Consider the following 25,079-nt stretch of genomic DNA (forward strand, 5'->3'; position numbering starts at 1 on the left):
CTTAAAGGGGCTAATAATTTTTATTTTAAAATGGTGTTAAAAAAATAAAAACTGCTTTTATTCTAGCTGAAATAAAACAAATAAGACTTTCTCTAGAAGAAAAAATATTATCAGACATACTGTGAACATTTCCTTGCTCTGTTAAACAACATTTGGGAAATATAAAAAAAAAAGAAAAAAAAAATCAAAGGGGGGCTAATTAATTTTTAACTGTAAGTATCTAATTTTTCTACAATGCAGACAGTACTGCTACTGTGAGACTAACAAATCACCTGTGTCCAACACAAAAGATACTGATCTGAGCTCTTTTGAGAATTCTCAGTTTGGAGACTGTTTTTGTGAGTCTTTGTTCAGCCTTCTATGATTTAGGAAGGTCTTTAAGGGATAGTGCACCCAAATCTGAAATTCTGTCATCATTTACACACTCTTTTTCAGTTCCAAACCTGTTTGAGTTGAAACGCAAAAGAAGATATTTAGAAACATGTCAGAAACCTGTAACCATTGACTTCCATATTATTTGTTTGAAAAGTCAATGGTTATTTTTTATTTATTTATTTATTTTTTTTTAGCATTCTTTAAAATATCATCTTTAATGTTCAACAGAAGAAATATGAAAGTTTTGGACTGGAGTGAGTAAATGTTATTTTTTAAATCACAGTAGGGAGTCTTAAATTCACGTCACAACACTGATGCATGAGGGTAAAATTCCATCTGAAGTAAGCATTAATTTAAAAAAGCTGTGTATGTCCATAGAGTATAAAAGTGCCCATGTCAAGAGGAAAGTTTCTTAGTTTTCTTACACTCACACTGGCTGATTTCGTCACCAGCAGTAGTCCTGATGATGACCACCAAAAATGCATTCGTTTGAATAATCTGATGCCTACAGTGTCTACATAATACAGCTGTCCTTACAGTCCTGGGGTAAATTGAGTTCATTTAACACTGAATTCTGATTTTGAACTTGAATTAAATGTAATTAACAAGTATTAGGCATGTGATGATAACCGTTTTCAAGGCATACAGCGGTTTGGAAAACTCAAGGTTTTTAAACCGCCATATAAACCGCTGTATAAAACATACCTCTTGAGCCTCTTATCTCCTCCTGATTTGCAGTTTCTGTTTGTTTTTTGAAAATGTAATTTTCTGCATGTCAACAAATCTGAAAATCTGATTTATTTTATAGTGTGAGTTGTTATCCAATGTGATACAAAGCTACAAACATGTTCATTCGGACAGAGTGAAGTAAGGTAGAAGTTGGGTTTAGGTTTTGGGTAGGATTAGGGATGTAGAATTAAATGATACTTTATAACTGCTATTGAACAGTTAATATCTTAATAACAGGCAGGTGATAAGCCAGTAGTTAATAGTATGAGTTGCGACTAAAATGTTACCAAACATTTTCAGGAAATATGACTGAAATTAATTTAAAAACTGAGCAAATAAACATTTACACCAGTAAATAAAGACTCATTGATAGGCTAAAAATCTGTGGATTCTAATCTTCACACAAACTAATTCTCCAAATATAAATCCTGTTTCTAGAAAAAAAAAAAAACCTTCTATTATTGTTTGCTCATTTCCTAAAATGCCATCCACAAACTTTCCATTTAAACCATAAAAAGCACGCGAACAAACATTCACTCATTCATTGAACACAAAAGCATTGCATGGTATACAAATCAGTATTTATTAAATCATAATCTCAATCTTATTTGTCATTCTGTGTGCAAAAGACTTGCAAACACTGCTTTACATAAAAAATATATATACGAACAACTGGAAAACATGCATCTATACGTATAATTCACTTTTACAGGATAGGAAATTGCTGATAATTGCACTGAGGTGGAAGCATGTCTGTAATCTGGCTTTGGGGAGCGAGAAAAATAACATCTGAATGTCTCTTCTGTGGGGAAAAAGGACCAGCCCTCCTGTTTCATCCGCAAAATCCTCTGATGAAGGACACTGCGGTTGCCAAACACAAACAGAATGATGCATCTGAAAGGCCACAGTAAAGTGCACAGGATAAAAAAAAAGCATGTTGTTGTTTTGCCGGCTCTACACAAAAGAAGGCACGATGAAACTCGGTTGGCCAATGAGTTCAAACAATCCGCTATACGTTTAGATCATTATATAAAAGTTCTACATCAGTGAGGGTCTTAATAACAGATGTGGATCATCGAAATCAACACCTTGAGGATTAGAATAATTATAGCCCTCTTATAATCAGATTTATTTCTTGTTTTTAGACAATCTGTAGCTGCTTTTTGTTTTTAAAACACCGGAGGTGGGCCAGTCTGCACACAGGGCGCTGGATTATCTTTGGCCTGGCATTTGTATGGCACTGACATCATGACACAGATAACAGGAATAGAAAGAGTGAATAATCATGTAAGAGGAAGAGAGAAATGAGGCAGCTTCTGGGCGGACGATTCAGCATTACATAGTAGTGAACTGACTGTGAGCTTGCCGCAGCTTCTCTGCAATCTGCCAAAACAAATAAGTGATTGCACATTTGTGAATACGGCTTTCAATCAGGAATCAACGGTTTTGTTGAGCCTTCCTATTGATGCATCCTCACTTAATAAAATAAGTATTTGAGAAACATTACCATCTCGTAGAATTTGACTTGCTGCTCCAGATACTGCTGCATCACTCTGTTGTAGTCATAGATGCGATTGTTGTGGAAGTGGTTCATTTCGGCTGCAGAGATGACAGATTGATCAGATTCATTATACAGTTTACAGCTCTGTGTTTAAAGGCGAACTCACTTTAAGCATCACTACAGATGCGCAACACATGTATTGTTGTTGTTGCATTCTCCACTTATGCTGCGTCTACAGAAGACTTGGATGAAGGGTCAAATGTGAGTGATTTACATGTTAAAGGGCACCTTTTTCAGATTTTTTATGAATCATTAGTGTCTCCAGAATGTGTCTGTAAAGATTCAGCTCAAAACATCCACCACATTTTCTATTATACCTTTAATAAGATTCTGTTTTATACATTTTTGCAGTGGGTGGCGGTTTTGCTGTTCTGCGCCTTTAAGGCTAGTCTTCCCCGCCCACAGTTTCACACCTTTCTGCGTGCTTTAATCTCCTCCCTCGGCTGCGTCAGACAACAAACAGACATAAAGGAAGCAGATTTCACGTAGCGTTTGTGAGAAATACTACAGTAAGAACTTTACCCATGATACTCAATCACTGGCGCATGGTGTACTAATGGTTTACAAGTAGTTTTTTAACCGCTTGCTGCGCCTCGCGTTTTGCCGTTGCGCGCTGTGCGCTCACGGTTGAGAGTGGAAAAAAGGTTGCTGCGTCACTCACGTCTTTTTCATTGTCCAATCAACTGAAAGCAGAAGCAGGGTTTCCGTTGAGGTGCCTGCAGTGCTTGTGCTGTCAAGATGACTACGGAGTCTTTTAAAGTTGAAGGAGAGTCATATGGTTGCTGTTTTGAGTTATCCGGTGCTGCATGACTTCACAAATCTTGAATATTACATTATTCTTAAATATTAAAATTACACCAATACAGCAACATTCGTGCACAATACGCAGCTGATTCAGTTGTTGCCAACCTTATTTTTTTCTTGTCATGCATTACTGCCAGAACTGAAAGAGCGTTCAGTGTGATCAGCCCCTTCAATAGTAACGTTAAATTAACATCTTTATACTGTGCGTGTTTTTGTGAGTATAATACGTATAAGAAATTATACTTAAACAGAAAAATGTCGACTTATTCAATTTTAAGACTTTTCCTAGTCTGGAAATCCCACTCGAGAAACTTCCTGATATTTCTGTGTTTTCCAGGTCGTGGGAAGACTGTATTTAACTCTGTTTGTGTCTATTAGGCCTGTAGATAATTACAGTTATGGTTCCTGCATTCTACTGTTGTGGTAACAGCTCAGAATTAGTGTCATTATTATTCTCAAAATTGTGTAAACACACACACACACACGCACACGCACACACACATACAAAAAGATTTTCTTACCAATTCTGATTTGATGTTACTTGAAGTTGATGAAGTTAAGATTTAATTGAGAAACAAAACGACTAATTTATTTAAGATTTCTTTGAACAAAAAGTTTTTTCAATTTGTTTTTAATTGTGTCTTTACCCCATATAAATATAAGACAAATATAAATCATTGAATTTTGAAACATTTTTGAGATTCCAAGATTATTGTCATTCATGTATTCATTTTCTTTTCAGCTTAGTCCCTGCAACCCAAATCTGGGAAACATCCACACACACTCATTCACATTCATACACTACGGACAATTTAGCTTACCCAATTCACTTATACCACATGTCTTTTGACTATGGGGGGGAACCGGAGCACCCGGAAACCCCCATGAACGCGGGGAGAACATGCAAACTCCACACAGGAACGCCAACTGACCCAGCTGAGGCTTGAACCTGCGACCTACTTGCTGTGAGGCGACAGCACTACTGCGCCCAAGATTATTTTATCCTCTCTATTATATGTATTAGTTTTAATTGACTGAAATCAGGACAGAACAGCAGTGAATCATTCTCATAAAATCTGGCATTAGTTTATTGTACACTCCATATTATTCCCTACAAATTACAGTAGCTATCATAAATGCTTTTTAGGGAGAGAGAGTAAGCACTTTTTACGATACCTTGTAGAGCGTATGACATGGTGCTGGCACGTTTGCCCATGGTGGTCTTGTCTGAGGCGGTGATTTTACCAGCGGTCACAAGTTTATCTGCTTCCTTTACCTTTTCTATAGCAGCCTGTGCAAGAGAAAGAGAACACGAGGGAATTGACAGCTTTCAGTTCTACATCATATGAGTTAGAATGCTGCTTTTATACAGTGAGTGACAGTTCAAACTGACCACTAACGCCATGTGTGACGCCGTTTACAAAAGGGATTACAAAAATGTGTTTAGGTTTAAAAGCAGTTTGCGACAATGCAGCCAGGGGGCACAAAGATATGGGATGCGAAAGGACAGAAATATACAGTAACTGTAAATAACCTGTTACTTTAAATGAAGATAAAATAATGAAACACTCAGGTTTTAAAAACAGAGTTTGCATGTAAAACTGATTTTCTGTAAATGTGACATTCACAGATCATTACAGGACGAAATGTAAAATAAGAAGAAGAACAGCAAAGAGGAACTATATATAAAATTATAGTCACATTATCTGGCCCACAAAGCAATTATAAAATTGAAAATACTTGTGCTTAATTATAAAAAATAAATTATACTGCTTTCAGGAATTGACATAAAACAAAGATGAGCAAAAAAACCTTCGCAAATATTCTCAAAAAAAAAAAAACAACAAAAATAATAATTTACACAAAATATTTTTTGTAAAATAAAATAAAAAACATATATATATATATATATATATATATATATATATATATATATATATATATATATAGTTGAATTTAGAATTATTAGCTCATCTATTTGTTTTCTTTTTCAAATATTTCCCAAATGATTGTAAACAGAGCAGGGAAATTTTCACTATGTCTGATAATATTTTTTCTTCTGGAGAAAGTCTTATTTGTCTTATTTCGGCTAGAATAAAAGCAGTTATAACGTTTTTTTAAAAGCCATTTTAAGGTCAAAATTATTAGCCCATTTAAGCTATTTTTTTCAACAGTTTACAGAACAAACCATTGTTATACAATAACTTGCCTAATTACCCTAACCTGCCTAGTTAACCTAATTAACCTAGTTAAGCATTTAAATGTCACTTTAAGCTGTATAGAAGTATCTTGAAATATCTAGTCAGATATTATTTACTGTCATCATGACAAAGATCAAATAAATCAGTTCTCAGAGATGAGTTATTAAAACTAAACGGGGAGCTAATTGCTCTGACCTCAACCATGTTTATACAGTTGAATTTAGATTATTAGCCCCCCTAAATTATTAGCCGTTTATTTTTTTCGTCCATTACTGCTTAACAGAGAAAAGATTTCTTCAACAAATTTCTACACTGTTAATCATTGCATCCTTATAAACAATATCAGTGCATTGTACAAAAGGCTTCTTCTACAAAGATATCCAAATGTTTTCGGCTGCTCACGCCACTCGCTTAACGTCAGATGACTCGCTCTCTGTGCAGCCTTAAATTGCAGCTTTTGCTGTTTTCAACAGACGCAGGTCACTTCAGAACTATAGCGGCCGTTTTTTTCACTGAACTAAATTTATTTTTGATGTCTTGGTCACTGTTTGGAGGGCCGGAACAAATTGCCTCGGGGGCCGCCGAATGAATAGCCCTGCTGTATGTTCTATCATAGTTTTATTTGATGTGGTCTAAGTGTAATTTTAAATATCATTAAGAGTTTGGCGATTAATCGAACAGTAATCAAAATCAACATTCAGAACGTACAATCGATCAAAATATTCCAGGTCAATTTTTTCAGTTACTTTCCTTACCACGTGTGAAGCTATGTTAAGGCTAATTTATACTTTTTGTGTTGAACGCACAGGTATGGTCTGTCACAGCCTTCGCGAGCTCGCATACCTGCACACTTCTCAAACAAAATGTATGCTTTTGCACTACATCGATGATGATTGGAAGCTGAGCCAGAGATGCCTTCAGATGGCATATTTTCTATTATTTACAATACAATTATTGTTTCCATTAAAAAATTTGTTTTACAGAGGGTTCAAGAAAATAAAATATACATTTTAAATATTATTTACAGAATATACAAGTTTTTTTTTTTATATAGAGAAAAATTTCATTGAGAGAAAAACTTTTAATATGAAAAACTTTGAAAACTATTTATTTTGTTTCCAAAAGTGCAAGTTATTTATTTTCATACCTTTTTTTGTAATAAAAAAACAGTTGGTTTAAGGTATGTGTTTTAATTAAAGTTGTTAACATTGATGTTCAATAAATAATCATAGATAGTGTGTGTTTCCACGTCACAGGTTTTTATTGGTTAAAAAAATGAACCAATATTTAAACATTTCTTAAAAATATTTAAGAATTTAAAAGCAACTTCACCTCAGTAAAGTAAAAATAGCACTATTTACTGATGTTATGTAAATAAAAATCAACATTATCGATGCTGTAAAAGGCCCTTATGAAACTTAAACAGCCACTGAAATCTTCTGGCGATAGATTGATGTGACTAAACACCACTTTTGTGCATATAACCCATTCATAACAACACACTCTATATCCGCTCTGCGTGACTAAAAGAGTTTTAAAACAAAACATTACCTGTCTAACAGAAATAATTCAGCCATGGTGTTATGACTGAAGTTTATTTATTTATTATTGCGAATTGCATGTCTTTTTCTTTGTCCCGCCTTCTTGTTGTTGCTTTCTGTTATCCAATAGACTCCCATACGGGCGTGATCTTGTGTTCTGATTGGCTGCTGGTCTCGGAGGCCTGTATAAAAAGGAGCTTCCGGCAGGGTTCGGGGAGCTCACTTGTGCTGCGTTCGGTGCTTGGAGTGGAGCTCCTGGATTTCCCTCACCCCTTCGGCTGACGAACAACAATCAATTTTGTACCATTGTTCATGTTAACCTATTTTGAGAGTTTGAGCGTGTAGGGGTGGCCTGCCTATTTATTTGATTATTTTTGACTATGTTTATGTTTAGGGAGAAAGGTAAGCTTCCTGTATTCTTCTTTAAAAATTAATAGGGAATTTAGTGCATTTACTTCATAGATTCTTTTGTTTGTTATTTTGGCCTGTGGCCACCCTGAAGAGATGCTCATTTATATTTATTACATTTTTCTATAATAAATCTATTCATATACTCTCAACTGAGTGTCTGAGTTTGGTTGTCGACCGAAGGGAATCTTTTGCATCGTTTTTGTTTTGTTTGGGAAATCCACCACCCCAACACATTTGTTTTCTTCGTTTAATATGCCCATGTTGTCTTCCCCTAGACTTGGGGTGACTTTTCTCCAGTGTGCAAAAGTAACTCCAATATTTATTCAGGATTTGCTTGCATCGGCGGATCTACATGAATGGCTGGAGATGTATAAATCTACATTTGTTGACAGAGTTTTGGCTATTTATCAGAATTATAGGAATCATTGTATTTTAACTGGATGAACATTTTTTAGTCTTATGCCTTACCAAGAATATAAAAATACATATAAATACATTAAGATAATTTGTTTTAATCATTACTATTGGAATGTGAAAAGACTTTTAACCAGACAATCGCCTACTGCACCTTTAATGCATATTTTGAAGTAAACTATTGATGAAAATGCTTAATTTTGTAAAAGAAAAAAACAATCATTTATATTTCCAAAAAGTTCTTATGTTTGATTGTTAAATTGATTAAGGGTAGATGGAAAAACCTTTGCAGAATACATTTTGACATAATATATTACCAATACAACCATCAGCCGCTCAAACAATCTGATCGAAAAACCACCGAATCTACATGTGGGTCTTTTTCTGTCTTTTATTTTTCTCAAACTTTGAAAAAAGATTTTCGTCATGTTTGGATGGAAACCACAGATTTGCATTGTGAGCTTCAAAAGAAAACAAAACAAAACAAAACAAATGGCAGTACTGCAGCAGAACTGACTGTTTTTACAGAGCTGAATTAACAGGAAGTGAATGACAACAGAAGACCCACACATTCAAATAAAAAAAGGCCCACGTCTGCCCTTACATGATCAATACAATGGATAATAACAGCTCAAGTGAAAGGTGATTGCGAGCAATGATTTTACCTTGTGAACTCCAATAGTGTCAGGAAAGCATCCCAGCAGACCTTTGTACTCATTGTTAGTTTCCATCAGGAAATGAAGGTCTTTCTTTGGCTAGAGAGAAAAAAAGACACACAAAACTGAGTGATTGAAGCAGACTCGCACAAACACGCCCACCCAGGGTCACTTCATTCAGGCACTCTCGACACGTTTACGTCACTCACATAAAAAAACACATGTATTAATACACTCTTAAATCACAGATAAAAATAGCCCTGAACAGTGGAGGAACTTAAACGATTCATTCTTCAGCTTCAGCTTAATCATTACACAACTAGGACTCTAATTGGTAGCAACAGGGTTTTTGATTAGAATATTCCATCTTCACTTTTTTTTGAAAGAAATGTAAAGAAAATGAAGAATAATGTACCGTTTTGTAGAGTAGGATCACAATTTGCTTTTCTCTGAAGTTTGGAGATAAATTGCAAGAAGGGACAAATGACTTCAGAAGGCGGCGGCATCATTATGTTATTTTTTCACAGAAATTGGTGGATCTATTAGTAAAATTAGCTGACTTTTTGTGTTGTAAGCTAATGGGGACAGTTCAAAATGGGAGTGAGTTAGTGGAAAAATAATATCTGGGGACCCTGATAATTTTCTAAAATTATCAGTGAAGCTAAATTAGTGTCAAAAAAATTATTTTTGTAGGGAAGTTTTGTTAAAAGATGAAATCCTATATATATATATATATATATATATATATATATATATATATATATATATATATATATATATATATATATATATATATATATATATATATATATATATATTTAATTTTATGTCCATAAAAGTTTTTTTTTAATTTTATGTCCATAAATAGTTCATAAGTCAAAAACCATGCCAAAATGCAACATATTTATCTTAACATTGTCAAACATCTTAAATTGGTTAATAAAAACAATACATCATAAGTATATGGAATAGTATATACAAAGATTGACTAATAACAACAAGATTCTGAATTAGTTTTGGCCAGAACGTGCACAATACAACACAACATTATTTTTTTTCTTTTTTGCAAAACGCTATATATCCCCCTTAGGCCATATTCTACTACTGCAATCCCATTAAGAAGGCTAGCTAATATATGTTTTGTTTGATAAGTAAGATTAAGTTAATTAGATGAATGACTTGTAGCTTGCTACAGAAAGAGTGGAGGGCAGCTCCTTCCACACCGCTGCTGAAAATCAAACCTGTATGATCAGAGCAGGCGAAGCAGCAGTTTCACAGCTCTTGCCTCTCTTGCACAGAGTACGCGACACAAGATTCACTGTAACTCCTGGCCTTCTTCTTGACATCAGCTGAGACTGACAGACGATTTTTTTTTTTTATCTTGGTCCAATTTAGTAGCGTTTTTATACATTTTTGTGAAGTTGACTACAGTTGACTACATCCTAATCTAATAGTTTATCGGCATGACACAGACCGACATTACTCTCATTACTGAGCAAACTCAGAGCACTTCACCGGCAGCGACTCTCTTTCCAGGGGATGCTGAGCTCCTGAACGTTCTATAACCGCCATATCGCATGGTCTGGCGGATATCGCGTTGTGAAAAAAACACATTTTGTACTAGGCCTAAAATGTACATTCCTTAATGTTATTAATGGCAGCAATTCACACATAGATTAAGGTACATCTTAATAAGATAATAAAATCCAAATGTCAAAAAATGGCATTTTGCAACCAAACTCTTCACATATATATATATAAAAGCTTCTATTTCATGACAAAACAAGATTAAATTTACAACATTATATAAAAAGAAAACTTTTCTATAATGAATAAAAAATATATAACAATAAAAAACAAAATCAACTGCAATAAATAATATATAACATAAAAAATGTGGCCTTCCATAAGTAGGTTTAACAGATTTTCTCCTTTGAGTAAATGTTCATGAGTGAGTCTCGTGTGTCTGATATGGAATCTTGTGTAAGCAATCTCATTGTGTCTTAGGTTAAAAAATAAACAGTTACAGTAGTTTCAGTAGTTTTTTTTCCCTACAACTGGCTGGATTTCAAAAAGTTGAAAAGAATATCACATAATAATAATAAGAACAAGACATACTTAATAATCTTGAGTGTAATGTAAAAAAGTGTTTTTCCTCCATTTCTGAATCATCACCATTGCCATACAATGCAAAAAGGTCTTCTAAAGTCAACAGATTTTACTAATAGACCTGCAAAAATAACATAATTATGCTGCCATCTCTCTGAAGTCGTTTTTCCCCCTCCTATTATTTGCCTCCAAATCTGACCCTCCTCTGCAAAACAGTGGATTGCACATTAAATATAATGACACTTGATATTTTGGCTTTTTAAAAAACAGCACAAAAAAAAACTCTTTAATTCACTGAAGTTTTTAAAAATTGCCCATGGAATGATCCATCTTAGAATTACTTGTATTATAGTCCCTGTAACATCTTAATATCTGCATGTTAGTTTTAAGGATATCTATCTAGTGTGCGCCAAACTTTCACCTAAAAGGATTAACAATTTTTTGATGCCACCACATACTTCAGTTTCTCATCAAATCGTCTGACCAATCATATGCACTCTACTATTGCACATCTCCACCCCCTTCAAAACACTACTGCTATGCGCTTGAGCTGGCAAAGCTGTTATAAAAGCTAAATGCTATTGGCTGCTTTTAAAAAGGGGGGAGGGGCAACTCTAATCACCACACACTGTCTTCATGTTTCAGTTTAAATTTCGACACACACTGAACAAAAATGCACATTTCAAAGCACCTTAAACCTAGTTTAAGTCACAATTTGATCCCATATGAATGTTAATCTAATTCCAAGCAGTCAGATGATATAAAACACTTTGATATTTGTGGTCACATTGAGCCAGCGGTGGACATAAATAGAATTGCAGGTTGTGTATACAGTCATTATAAGCACAATACTTCTCAAGATACATTACATTTTACTGATGATCTCTTAAAGGGTTAAAAGGGCTCTAAATAATTCAAGGCAACCAGACAATGCCTTCAGACATGAAAGCTTGGAGGCCAAACATCAAGCAGGTTTTTTGTTGAATGTAAGTTTGATTGATAAGGATAAGTAAGAATAACACAAGGCTACATGAGTGAGACTCAACAGCCACTGAAGGTCCTTATCACTGTCTGTGTGTTTATTTATCTACAATGACCTTATTAGTTTGTTTTTTTTACAGAAACTAATGTTTTTTTAGCATCAATGCTTCATGATGGTAAGTGACATTGAAGATATTTACAGTTTTAAAAAATGTTAAGTTTTAAAGTATTGCTGAGACTTTTGACTCAATGCACAGATATGCTGAGATTTTTTATTTATTTATTTTTTTGAGAGAGAGACAAATTTTGACTCAACAAGGATTATTATTGAAAATTATCAAGTTTCCACAAAATTAAATCAATCGTTAATGGGTTATGAACAGCTTATTTGCTTACTATTTTGTATTGTTTTCTGAGGTCTCCTGTGTTACAATATATTACATTTCAAAAAATTGCTGAGATTTTTTTTTTTTTGAGAGAGAGATTTTGACTCGAGGATTATTTTTTTTGAAAATTATCACGTTTCCACAAAACACAACACCCATGAACAGGTTATGTACAGCTTATTTGCTAAATATTTTGTATTGTTTTCTGAGGTCTACTGTGTTACAAAATATTACATTACACAGATATGCTGAGAATTTTTTTTTTGAGAGAGAGATTTACACTCAACAATGATTATTATTGATAGTTATCAAGTTTCCACAAAAAAACAACCATGAAAGGTTATGAACAGCTTATTTGTTTAATATTTTGTATTGCTTTCTGAGGTCTACTGTATTACAAAATATTAAATTACACAGAATTGCTGAGATCTTTTTTGAGAGATAAATTTTTACTCAACAAGGATTATTATTGATAATTATCAAGTTTCCAAAAAAAAAAAAAAAAAAAACATGAATGCGTTATAAAATGCTCATTTGCTTAATATTTTGTTTTGTTTGCTAAGGTCTGCAGAGTTACAAAATATTATATTTCAGAGAATTGCTGAGATTTGTTTCGAGAGAGATTTTGACCCAAAGATTTTATTTGTTAATTATCAAGTTTCCACAAAAACCCAACCTCAAATGGGTCATAAAATGCTTATTTGCTCAATATTTTTGTATGGATTTCTGAAGTCTGCAGTGTAACAAAATAATAGATTACAAAAAAATTGCTGAGATTTTTTTTTTTTGAGAGACAGATTTTGACTCAAACATTTTATTTAATAATTATCAAGTTTCCATAAAAAACAACAACCTTGAATAGGTTATGAACAGCTTATTTGCTATATATTTTGCAATGTTTTGTATTTATAGTTTGTAGTCGAAGTCAAAATGATTGGCCTTCATGAGAAATTTGAATACTGTGATGTTTAACAGAGCAAGTTTTTTTTTGCCTAAAGAAAGTCTTACTTCTTTTAATGTGGCTGGTATAAGATAATATATTCTTAGCATGTTTTTTAAAACTGCTAAGGTCAATATTATTAGCTCCTTAATTTTTTCTCGATTGGCTACAAAACAACCCTCTGTTGTCCAATAACTTGTCTAATAAACCTAACCTGCCTATAAGCTAATTAAGCAAGTTAAATCTTTAAATTGCACTTTAAGTTGAAACAAAGCAGTATGTATTTTATTTGTATGTATTTTTATAATTTAGCTATAGTTAATTATAAACTATCATTTAATTTAGTTAATTTAATTGGAGTTTAGTTGTAAATTACTATATTTAAAAATATTTTCTCTCCTTTAAATATAATTTGAGAAATATCTGAAAAATAATCCAAATTTCACAGGGCTATAAATTTGGTCTGTATATTATAAAGATTTCAACATAAATCCATCTTAATTTAAAAGTATTAGTCTATTTATTCATTTTTTTAAAATTCTTCAGAATATATTTTCAAAAATCCAATGTTTAATTGTGGCCTGTTTATAAACCAGTCTGTGTTAAAATAAAGTGTACAACAGCCAAGAACTTACTGACGTGTCTGGAACTTCCTTAAAAATAAAGTTCATCCACTCTCCACTTTACATAGCCCTCAACTATACATTGTTATCAAAGTTTTTACACAAAAACCTTTAAATTACACTTTAAGAAACATGCAAAATAACTAGTAAAATATTATGTACTGTCATCATGACAAAGACAACATAAGCGAGTTCATCTGCAATAGTCACATCGCAGGATATGCAATGTTGAGTTGGAATTATAATTGATCAGCACAACAGTTGAGAATGCATGAGATTTGTGGAGCTATTGCAAAGTGTAATCATAACAGAGGGATATTTGTCATTTGCATGCATTTGAAAGGTATTTCAAGAGAGTTTAAAGTATTCGGGCACAAAAAAGTACATTTGTAGCTTTAATGAATAATAATTGTACTGAATCCATACAATGCAGATTTTACAGTTATTTTACATTTCATTATTCAGTTTCTGTACCTGAAAACTGTTTGACAGAAAACTGTAAAGCACTCTTTATTTACTTTTTTTTTTGGTCTAATACAATTTGTTTGCTTGCAATTTGTTTGTTTTTTTTTTAGACATGATTCACACTCTTTTATCTAAATAAATAATTTCTTTCCTATTCAAGCCATCTGGAAAAATTGTATCAATAATTGCAATTTATAATAGAGAAAAACAAAATATTGCAATGTCAAATTGTTCCAATATCGTGCTCTAGCATGAGGAAAACCAAACAAAGGGGTATGAATGTTTTTGCAGGACACTGACATTTTATGAAACTTCCTGAAACAAGAGAGAACTGAAAAGTTTTAACCCAAGCATTTAATCTAAGTTTTTCAGTACCTGCTCTGCAACCATCTGAGCGATCTCTTCATAGGTTTTTCCTGCAGCAGTCATTGCATCGGTGAGTGTTCCTTCTCCTGTAGATCAATAAAACCATATATATTCAGAATTATACAAACACACCCATGGTTGAACATCTAATACAAAGACTTTTGGTTCAGCCTTAAACAAGGCCACAATCCACCAGTGGCCAAGAGAGCTCAATACACTGCAAATAGGGCAGCATGAAATTAAAAAAAATCTAACATTATTGTGATATTTTATTTGTCTGTGATGACATATTGAGATATGAACACAGTTTCACACAATATAGTTGGAATAGCACTATTTGATTGATGATTTTATGGGAAGTCTAACAGTATTACTCTGCCTCGTTTCTAATCCAAATATTTAAAAAATTCTTAGATCAAATCAAAACACTGTTTTGTTTTAGTCAGTAGAAATAATGCAAAGCTTAGAAGTTTTTTTTTAAGTGGTGTAATGGATCACAAATCTCACAGTTCAGATCACACAACGGTTTGAGTCACAGATCGGACCGTTTTTCCGATCAGCAAAAAAGGAGACAAAATGTCATTTGCTTTTTTCTATTAATACAAAAATATTACTGCAAAAACCATTGGTTTTAACAAACAGAACTTAGAAGCTATATTTTTGATAAAAATTAAAATCAAGAAAGAACCAGCTGAAAAAAAGGAAAATATTCAATACGAAAACTATCTTTGCTACTGTTGCTGATAAAGATATAAAAATTTTATATCTTGTACAACATATTTTATTTATTTTACATGAATGATTCAACAATTTACACATAAAACATTTTACATTATAGGTGGATCATTTTTGAAAACCTACTCAGTGACACAATTTTGGTGGTCGCTTGTCGCCACCCATTGGTTACACAATGTTACTGCTACAACATCCATCAGCGTCAAGTTCCATTAAAAAGTGATTTTAATCTTTACCATAAACATCAGTGATTATATCTGAACTATGAACTGTTTTAACAGTTCTTCTGTGGTATTTAATTGTTTGTAACAAACTGAAAAAGTGTAAAAACTGAATCTCTCTCAACCAAACACAGATTTGACTGCAGCACTTAGGATTAATAAACATTTGCAAATCATTATCATTCATCATTTATGTTGCGCGGGTTTGAATTGAGATCACGTTCTTTTAATGTTTAATCACTAAGCTTCACACTGAATGCATTAAAGCAGGCTAAACAAACAGTGACAGAAAACACCTTTATTAATAACCTAAGAAAGCATTTAGGTCCCACCACAACTTTTTCCATCATCATATTACAGGAAAGCCAAAATGCTTTCATAGATGTGACTTGAATGACACAGGAGGCGATCTCTTTGCAATTGTTATTAATGTTGGATTAACCTACAAGTTTAAAAAAAGCTATTAATCTGCGGGTCACGTGCATCCCGAACTGTGGGTTGTGATTCATTCACCCTTACTTAAAACTAGCAAAATTATCTGCCAATGGGGTAAGCATTCTTGTTTTTGTTTTGAAATGTAGATATTTGGACTAATAACAAGGCAAAAATTACAATTTTTTGTTGTTGCATGAATCGTATAAATTCCATATGGGTTTCTAAAATAGTTTCAAGAGGAGCAAGAGATATCATCGATTGCCGCTGGTTTCTTATCCTTAATCAGCGACAATCCAATCAAGTTGATCCTAGGCCTACAATAAATAGACCGATTTCACCCTAATGCCTTATCTTTGTTTTGGAAGAATCCCCCCTTCCACCATATCTCCTTATTTTTCTCCTTTACCCGGCGGAGCTCTAGAGACCAACCTGATCTCAGACCCCCTTACATCCTAATTGACCAAGTGGGAGCCCTGAGCTCAATTATCTCCAAGCAATGGGTTCTCTCCTGGGACAGCATGCCAAACATGCCAATAGCATCAAGCAATAAGTAAGTGTGAGCTCTTGAAATACAGTAATTAAATACAATTCTGTGGCTCCTGGTCAAAGACAATCCAGACTCAACATTGCATATCTTGAGATGCGACTATTGCAGATGCCCCCATTGTGATATCGATGCTGAAACGATATACTATGCAGCCCTGATGCAAAAAAACCCCACAAGCAAATAAAGAAAACTAAGGAATTCTTTTAGTTAAAAAATATCTTCATTGGTTTGACATCAGCATAATAGCGAATTCTCACAACACAAACACAAATAGACAATGCAATGCAATTCCTCATTCAGTGCAAAATGCACAGTTTGATCTGAAAAAACCAAACAATACAAACACAACGTGCTAACTTCTGTCAACTTGTTTGTATGTATAAGTAAATGTTTCCATTAGCCTATAAAAAGGGCAACTTATTTTGATCCCATTTAAACAATTCATTTATTTTTATTAACCTTTAAATTATATTTAGTTGAGGATATTACGTTAATTTCAGCTTCAGTGGTAGCAGTAAATGCGGTATTAGTAGTAGTAGACGTTGTTGTATTAGTTGTAGCAGATGCTGTAGTAGTATCAGTAGTAGTAGCATCAGTATAAGTAGACATTGTAGTAGTAGTAGTAGTAGTCGTGGTTGTAGTAGAAGCAGTAGTAGTTGTAATATAAGTAACTTTCTGTAGTAGTAGTTAGTGTAGTACTTGTGATTTATTATCATTGTCAGTTATTATTACTGTTGTCCTTTCTTTCTTTTTTACTGTCATTATTACTATCATATAGGGATGTAACGGTATCAGAATTTCACGGTCAATAATACCTCGGTATGAATGTCACGGTACGGTATTTATTGAATCATTTACAGGAAAAAACAAAACTTATGAAAATACTCCAAAAAAGTGCCAAAAGTGTCAATGACATACAAATTACCCATCTATCTGTAAGCTTTGAAACAGGAACTTCAATTTTAATAACAAAAAACTATTAAACCATGTAAAAAAATAAAGTTTCAATTTAGTATTGTTGAAAACTCATCACATTCAACATTTAATCACACTCAGCCCATCTACCCAGATGAGAGCTCTGCTAATCGGACTTCTCATCAAGCATCTCCCGCTGGATCTAATCTCACTATATTTATTAAACGGGATATTTCATTTATCTTGTTGTCTTTATCTAACGACATATTCCCTGACTTTGGTCATTGGAATCTATTACTTGTTCTCAGGTAACGTGTTTTGGCTGAGCGCAAAGATAAGTTAATGATTAATGTAACCACGTACATTCTGTATATTGACTGATCGCTTGCCTTTATTTCTTATAATGTATAAACTTATTGTATGTTATACTTTTAAAATGGCCATTATCGATTCTTAAAACTGATACTCAGCAAAAGAGAGGGTGTGTTTCGTATTTTCACTGAAATTGAAAGGAGGCAGTTGTTATCGGCTCCGTTTTGTTATAAATATCCACACAGTGAAGATGACGCTCATCTTATGCAGCACGGCGCCTCAACATTTCTGCTGTCTAAGTTGCTAATATTAAAATGAAAATAGGCAGTTCCTTAAATCATGTTTACATTTTATTGAGAAAGTGAAACAACGAAGCCAGGGTGATGTGAATGAAGTTATAAAGTACATGGTTCCCTTTTGATTTACCCGTGTCCTCGGTATAATCTGCTTTTCCATATCAAACTGAGAAGAAGAGACTGCAGCCTTGATCAAACTTGCGAAGTCTGAACTTACACGGAGATAATGCAGGACTGAACTGTGCGTGTAAAGCAGGTCGCACACCAGAAGCGACGCTCGGCGGCGCGCCGCACAGCGCCGCGCAGCGCCACGCAGCGCCATGTATTTTAGAATTCTAATCATAGGTTTCTATCAGGATACACACACCGGCGGCTGTCGGCGGCTGTCGGCGGCGCCCGGCGACGGCTCAGGACGCAGTTCATTTTTCAGCCGCGCCACAGAGCGCCATCTGATTAGTTTCATGTTAAATATCATTCGAATGTGCGCGTCTGGTGTGGGATACTTTAATCTGTCATGTACGCGCCGTGTCGCGGCGCCGAGCGGCGCTTCTGGTGTGCGACCTGCTTTAGAGTTTTCCAGCTCTTTTCATCCCCGCTTCTAGCAGCACACTCCATTTCCGCATTACTGGATCTGTAGCAACAACAGACCGCAAGGGATGATGGTCAAGCATGGGCTGATGGCAATTGTAGTTTTCGTTACCTCCCGTTCGCTTCATTCGCCTGAGCAAATTTTCTCAGAAGACCTATAGTTTTACCGAGTCATGCGACTTCGGTAATATCGAAAAAAATTAATATTGCGGTATGACGGTATTTACAATACCATTACATCCCTACTATCATATATTACAGGGGTCACCAACCTTTATGAAACTGAGAGCTACTTCTTGTGTACCGATTATGTGGAGGGCTACCAGTTTGATAAACACCTCTCAAATAACAAATTTGCTCAATTTACTTTTAGTTATACTTTATATTTTTGGTAATAATTAATGATATTCATCCATGTGAAGACACTGATCATGTTAATGATTCTCACAAAAGTTATCAGCAATGATTTAACAGGGTAGGAAATACCCTGTATTTAATGTATCAATGTGCAACACTTTATTTTTATATATCTCTGCAAATATTTACATTTTTAAATGATTACTTCTATATTAGATAAAGCCTACTGGTAATTAGCACTATGGTGAGCTATTTTTAGAACAGGCCTGCGGGCAACACATGTGATCCTCGCTATATCTTTTTTTCTTATATCTGCTATACTTGCTTCATTTATTGATTGTTATTGTTCCTTATGTACTCTAACCTGTCCACCAAGTTACCTGTACATGCACGCAAGCACGCACGTACTTACCAGTACCTGACTATATTGTTGTTGTTTTTGTTTTGTTTTGTTTTTGTTTTGTGTTGATGTTTCTTTGTATTTGTATGATCCCAATTTATGTATATTTTTGCATATTCTAATAAAAAAATAAGAAAAATAAATTTCAGCTTCACAATTAATCGTCAGTTTATTTAGGATAATAATCTGCAAAATACAAAGAAATCATGTAATCAGGGTGTTAATGTAAAGACAAAAACTCTCTTGACCACTGTACAGTCCTGCTATATCATTATTTATTACATGGCTGTCTGGAATTCTGATTGTCCATTCACAACCTTCCAAGGTATGTTATTCCAAGATAGCAACCGCTATATAACACAGGCTCACAACTTTGAATCATCTTGACGTTCAGTAAATATATTTACAATTATATACTTATATCCACATTAATATGTATCTGCTAAGGTTTTTGACTGTTTGGTTAATGTATGCTCCATTCAAATGGTTTAGTTTCTGTCAGCTTTGCGTTTTTGTCTGTTTGGTGCCCTAATGTGACCGAATAGCACACAGGTTATTGTATGCTCCATCAGCTCTACTTAGCTGGTTTCATTTCAGTCAACTTTGATTTAATTAAAAAATTAATAAACTATCATGGCTCAGAACAATGTTTTGTTTCCAATTTTTATGTTTTGTGGCAAGTAGCCATGTAATAAGCAGGATAAAATACATCCAGGTCAGATGTTTTCACAGAATAAAGCCCTTCAGTCTTTTACAGCAGTCTAGAGCCCTTGTCTAATTTAATAGACAACATCTGGCTTGTACAGAAAACAAATATGCAAAATGGCATTAACAAGAAACAAGGAGCTTTTCAATAAAGTTTCTGAGTACTCAACCAGATGGTGAAAAGGGAACAAAACCTTTTTAGCTCATTGATGTAGAGGAACCAAACAGTTTCTGATACCTTCATATCCACTTGTGGTGAACACTGAGGAAAGGTTCTGGAAAGCTTTGCCAATTCGCTGATATTCTTTGGGAAGTGCTGAAAAAACAAAGATAACAGAAAATTAGACTAATTAGCCTGAGACCCTTCAAACGTGAAATACAATATATCATTACTTCAACTGTGATATATTTTATCAGGATTCTTTGATGAATAAAACACTTAAAAAAACAACAACCTTTTGTCCATTTTCAAATATTTTTCAATCAGTATCAGCTTTGACAGTCTTTTTTTATTATTATTATTATTATTGTTACAACCCCTATGTAGTCTAGGGCAGGGTTTACTAAGCAAAATAATACACATATAATGTGTAATTACAAGTGTTGATGGTGAAAGAGTGAGAGAGTTATTTGCAATAGTTAACTGAAAATTTATAAGGACTTTGTAAATATTTTATAATTTGAATATTTTGCCTCTGCACCTTGTTTTTTATATTATTTTATTATTACTATTATGCACATCCATAATGCGAATCTCTAATTCCACCACATCCTAAAGTTACTCTATTGAATTGAGATCGGGTGAATGTGGAGGCCATTTGTGTACAGTGAACTCATTGTCATGTTCAAAAATCCAGTCTGAGAGGATTCGAACTTTATGATATGGTGCGCTATCCTGCTGGATATAGCCATCAGAAGATGGGTACACTGTCCAAAAAAATGGACATGGTCAGCAACAATACTCAATGCTCAATTGCTACTACTGGGCTGAAAGTGCCAAGAAAATTTCCCCCACAACATTACACCACCACCAACACCACAAGTCTGAACTTTTGATGCAAGGCAGAATGGATCCATGCTTTCATGTTGTTGATGACAAATTCTGTCTCAAGGTTCGGCGTGTTCAGAGATGCTCTTCTGGTTGTAACAAACTCTTCTGGAGATTATTTGAGTTACTGTTGCCTTTCTTTTAGCTTGAACCAGTCTGGCCATTCTTCTCAGACCTCTGGCATCAAAAGACCTTTGCGCCCACAGAACTGCCGCTCACTGGATATTTTCCCTTTTTCGTACTATTCTCTGTAAACCCTAGAGATGGTTGTGTGTAAAAATCCCAGTAGATCAGCAGTTTCTGAAAACCTCAGAAAAGCCCATCTAGTACCAACAACCATGCCACGTTCAAAGTCACTTAAATCACCTTTTTACCCTTTCTGATGCTCGGTTTGAACTTCAGCAGATCGTCTTGACCATGTCTAAATGCTAAATATATTGAGTTGCTGCCATGTGATTGGTTGATTAGAAATTTGCATTAATGAGCAGTTGGAAAGATGTACCTAATAAAGTGGCCGGTGAGTGCATATACTGTACAATTGAAGACAATGTTTGAAGAGATGTTTAACAAACCAAAGACATTTATTTTTTTTTTTGGTTTGGAATAAAAGCTGTTTTTTTTTTTTTTTAAGAGTAATTTTTAAGGTCATTATTACTAGCCCAGAACAAACCACTGTTGTCCAATAACTTTCCATTTTTTCCCCCCCTAAACTAACCTAATTAACCGAGTTAGGTCTAAATTGCACTTTAAGCTTAATACTAATATCCTACATAATAACTAGTACAATATTATGCACTGTCATTATATCAAAAACAATGCTATGTAAGGTTAAACTTTAGTGCACCTAAACCATAACCGCCATAACCTTCAGTGCCTCAAATAATACTCACGGCCTGTGCAGCGCTTCCAATGTTCATTTCCTACAGTCAGCAAGTCTTTCACACCGTCGTCCATTGCCTTGGTGAAGCGGCTGAACTGCTCACATTTCTGCTCTCTGAAGGCAACAAGACAGCACAGAAGATGAAGAGGTGGCTCATTATTAGCTGGCAGAGCATCCTGAACCAGCAATAAATCAGCATCTGCTTGACTGTACCAGCATGAGCTGCATTAGTTCTAGCTAATAACCTAGACATATTAAAGGCAGTGGTCGTGAAGGACTTACACTTCAATCAGGTCCATGTCTGGCAGTCCTTCAGGCTCTATTGTTGAGAAAATCATGACTCCGACGGTCTCGTCTTTTTCTGCTTTTCTCTTACCAGTTTTCCAGTCCTGTATTGAGTATACAAAAATATATCTTAAAATAAACTACAGATGGTCACAGTTCAATGTGTTTCTACTGCTGCTACACACACCGCCGTGCTTAATCGTCAAAATGCACCTGCAGTTTTTGATCGCTGAGTGGCGCTTTTGTAATTTTTGGATGTGCTTGAGGTAAGCCACTTTATTTTTATGCTTTTGACGAAGTAGCCCTTTACCATGCGCGGGAACGTTTCTCCATGTGTCGCTGTTATAGCCTTTAAATAAATAAATTATTTATCCCTATTTAATTATTCATTCATTATTTATGTAACCTAATTAAGACATAGAATAAAAAAGTAAAACATAAATCAACAAAGAAAATGTAAATTAAAAAGCTTATCATAGTGCATTCACACCAGACGCAGATGAAGCGTCGAGCATGAGTGATTTACATGTTAAGTCAATGCAAAGATGTAAATAGACATTCTGTGGCATGATTTGTGCGAATGAGGTAGCGCGAGTCGAGTGTTTTACTTGTTTGACACACTTAACGTTCAAATCGATGGAGTTGGATAATGTAAACCTTATCAGACATTCGCACCACGTTAACCAATCAGTAACTTGCTCTTTTAGGGGCGTGATTATGATGAAGTGCCTGTTGTTGGTGTCCTGAGGGGAAATCCTCCTGCCGACACCAGCTCATCAAACTGGGCTCATCTCAGTCAGAAGCACCGCTGAAAGCCTCCATCATCCAGGTATAGTTTCTAGAAGAGTTTATGAACTGGGTGCACCCCTGAAAGAATCTAGTGGATCAGACACAACTTCAAATAAATCTATGCTGTTTATCAGCCTTCCTAAAGCACAAAGTATAGCTACTCTCTCAATAAAACCCATGTTAGCCATTAAGCAACGAAACTAGAGACACCGGGCAGACAGGAGGCCTGCCCATGACGCGATTTTGCGTGTTTTGTAAAATGAGTTAAAGCGAGTAGACTCAAAATGTTCACACATCTATTTACACACAAAAACCGCGATATGCATTAGTCTAATCACTTTAAAATAAACACTGTACATCTCTATATTTAGGCTAAAACACAACTTAGTTTATTTATTTATGTTTGTACTTTTATTTTAGTTTTCTTTAAATTCTAGTTTAATTAGTTTAGATTTCCAAAAGAATCCTCACTGTATTTAACAAGTTTGCAATGATAATAAAGCTTGTTAACAAGTTTTTAAAATGATTTATGAAGGAATTATAATGCTGTTTCGTTATTTAACTTCATTTACAAGTTAAATAAAGTTTAATTTTATTTAAAAGTTTATTTATTTAAAGTTTATTTATTTAAAGTTTATCTTTCTCATTTACCAGTAGCAGGGTATTTACAGCTACTGTACATTTCTTTCCGTTCACATCCTGTCCCTTTGTGCACCCTTGCAGCATAGTCACAAGCTACTGTTAAAATTAAATACATTTTCGTAAACCCTTTGTCTGTTGCAGTGTCACACTTGACGGTAGTGGTCATATTGAACTGGCACTCACTATAAGTAGCCTATTTAAACAAAAAAAAGAGCCAATCGATTTATATTAGAGCTGCACAATATATAGTTTCAGCATCGATATTGCAATTTAATCATTCACAAGAGTCACATCGCAGCATATGCAATGTTGAAACTGTACCGTTTGTAATTTTCATAAGGATTCATTTTATTGAATTATTTATAACGAAGACTACACAGTAATATATTGCATTTGAACAATCAATTACTATTTACCTGAAAAATGTTAATAATAAATAATGTAAACTCCTCGGAAAACAATAAAACATTGTATCATTTGTATTTTTTTCTTCATTGTATTTATCTGTGCTTGTAGATCATTTGTTATCATTTATGCAATATAAAATGATAAATATATCCAAACAGAGATATTCAAGTCATCCATTGTATTCTTATCGCAATATATGTCGCTGAATACCAAAATATCAAGATTTTTTCTGATTTAGTGCAGCCCTAGTTTATATGTAGTACTGGAATACTCTACCTTTTCATCTTTGTAGGACAGAAAAAGCTGGAAGACTTCACTGCTGGAGACCACCGGATGCCGGCACATTCGAGACATCCAACCCTGAAGCCTCTCCATTCGCATTTTTATAAACTCTTCCTCAAATCGACCTAAAAAGTATTAATAACAGACTGTTTAGTACAAATTTTTTCATCGAATTTTTTATTTCTTAAAGTTAAGTTTAAAAGAGAAAGGATATTTGTGAAGTATTTCCTATTATGTGTTTCATCTGGAAAAATCTTATTTCTTTTAGTTTGGCTGGAATATATTTACACATATATAAAGTCGAAATTTTCACAGTATGTCTGATAATATATTTTCTTCTGGAGAAAGGCTTATTTGTTTTATTTTGCTTATAATAAAAGCAGTTTTCAATTTTTCTTAAAACATTTTAAGGCTAAAATTATTAGCTTCTTTAAGCTATATTAGTTTTCGATTACACAATAATTTGTCCAATTACCCAAACCTGCTTAGTTAACCTAATCAACCTAGTTAAGCCTTTAAATGTCACTTTAAGCTGTATAAGTGTATTGAAAAATATCTAATCCAAAATTATTTACTGTCATCATGGCAAAGATAAAATAAATCAGTTATTTGTAAATGAGTTATTAAAACTATTATGTTTAGAAATGTGCTGAAAAAAAATCTTTTCTCCGT

The 25,079-nt window shown here is 34.1% G+C and overlaps 1 protein-coding gene across 4 annotated transcripts in view; it reads right to left on the minus strand.

The window, feature by feature from the left end:
• Nucleotides 1-1,663: 1,663 nt before the first annotated feature.
• snx9b (sorting nexin 9b) overlaps nt 1,664-25,079 on the minus strand; it is a 63,065-nt gene continuing 39,649 nt past the window's right edge. For 3 of the 4 annotated variants that reach the window (XM_021468449.2, XM_005170181.5, XM_021468448.2), the window contains 9 exons: nt 24,402-24,532; nt 22,284-22,390; nt 22,012-22,115; nt 20,312-20,389; nt 14,572-14,648; nt 8,702-8,791; nt 4,646-4,760; nt 2,612-2,703; nt 1,669-2,487 (listed from right to left, as the gene is read on the minus strand). In XM_021468449.2, coding sequence (XP_021324124.1) covers nt 2,440-2,487; nt 2,612-2,703; nt 4,646-4,760; nt 8,702-8,791; nt 14,572-14,648; nt 20,312-20,389; nt 22,012-22,115; nt 22,284-22,390; nt 24,402-24,532 — 842 coding nt within the window. In that variant the 3' untranslated portion in view covers nt 1,669-2,439. Of the gene's footprint in view, nt 2,488-2,611; nt 2,704-4,645; nt 4,761-8,701; nt 8,792-14,571; nt 14,649-20,311; nt 20,390-22,011; nt 22,116-22,283; nt 22,391-24,401; nt 24,533-25,079 lie in introns of all 4 variants that reach the window. The other variant, NM_001030124.1, reaches the window with a different exon arrangement.

This window comes from Danio rerio, chromosome 20, assembly GCF_049306965.1.
Source record: "Danio rerio strain Tuebingen ecotype United States chromosome 20, GRCz12tu, whole genome shotgun sequence".
In the NCBI taxonomy this organism is placed as follows: Eukaryota; Metazoa; Chordata; class Actinopteri; order Cypriniformes; family Danionidae; genus Danio; species Danio rerio.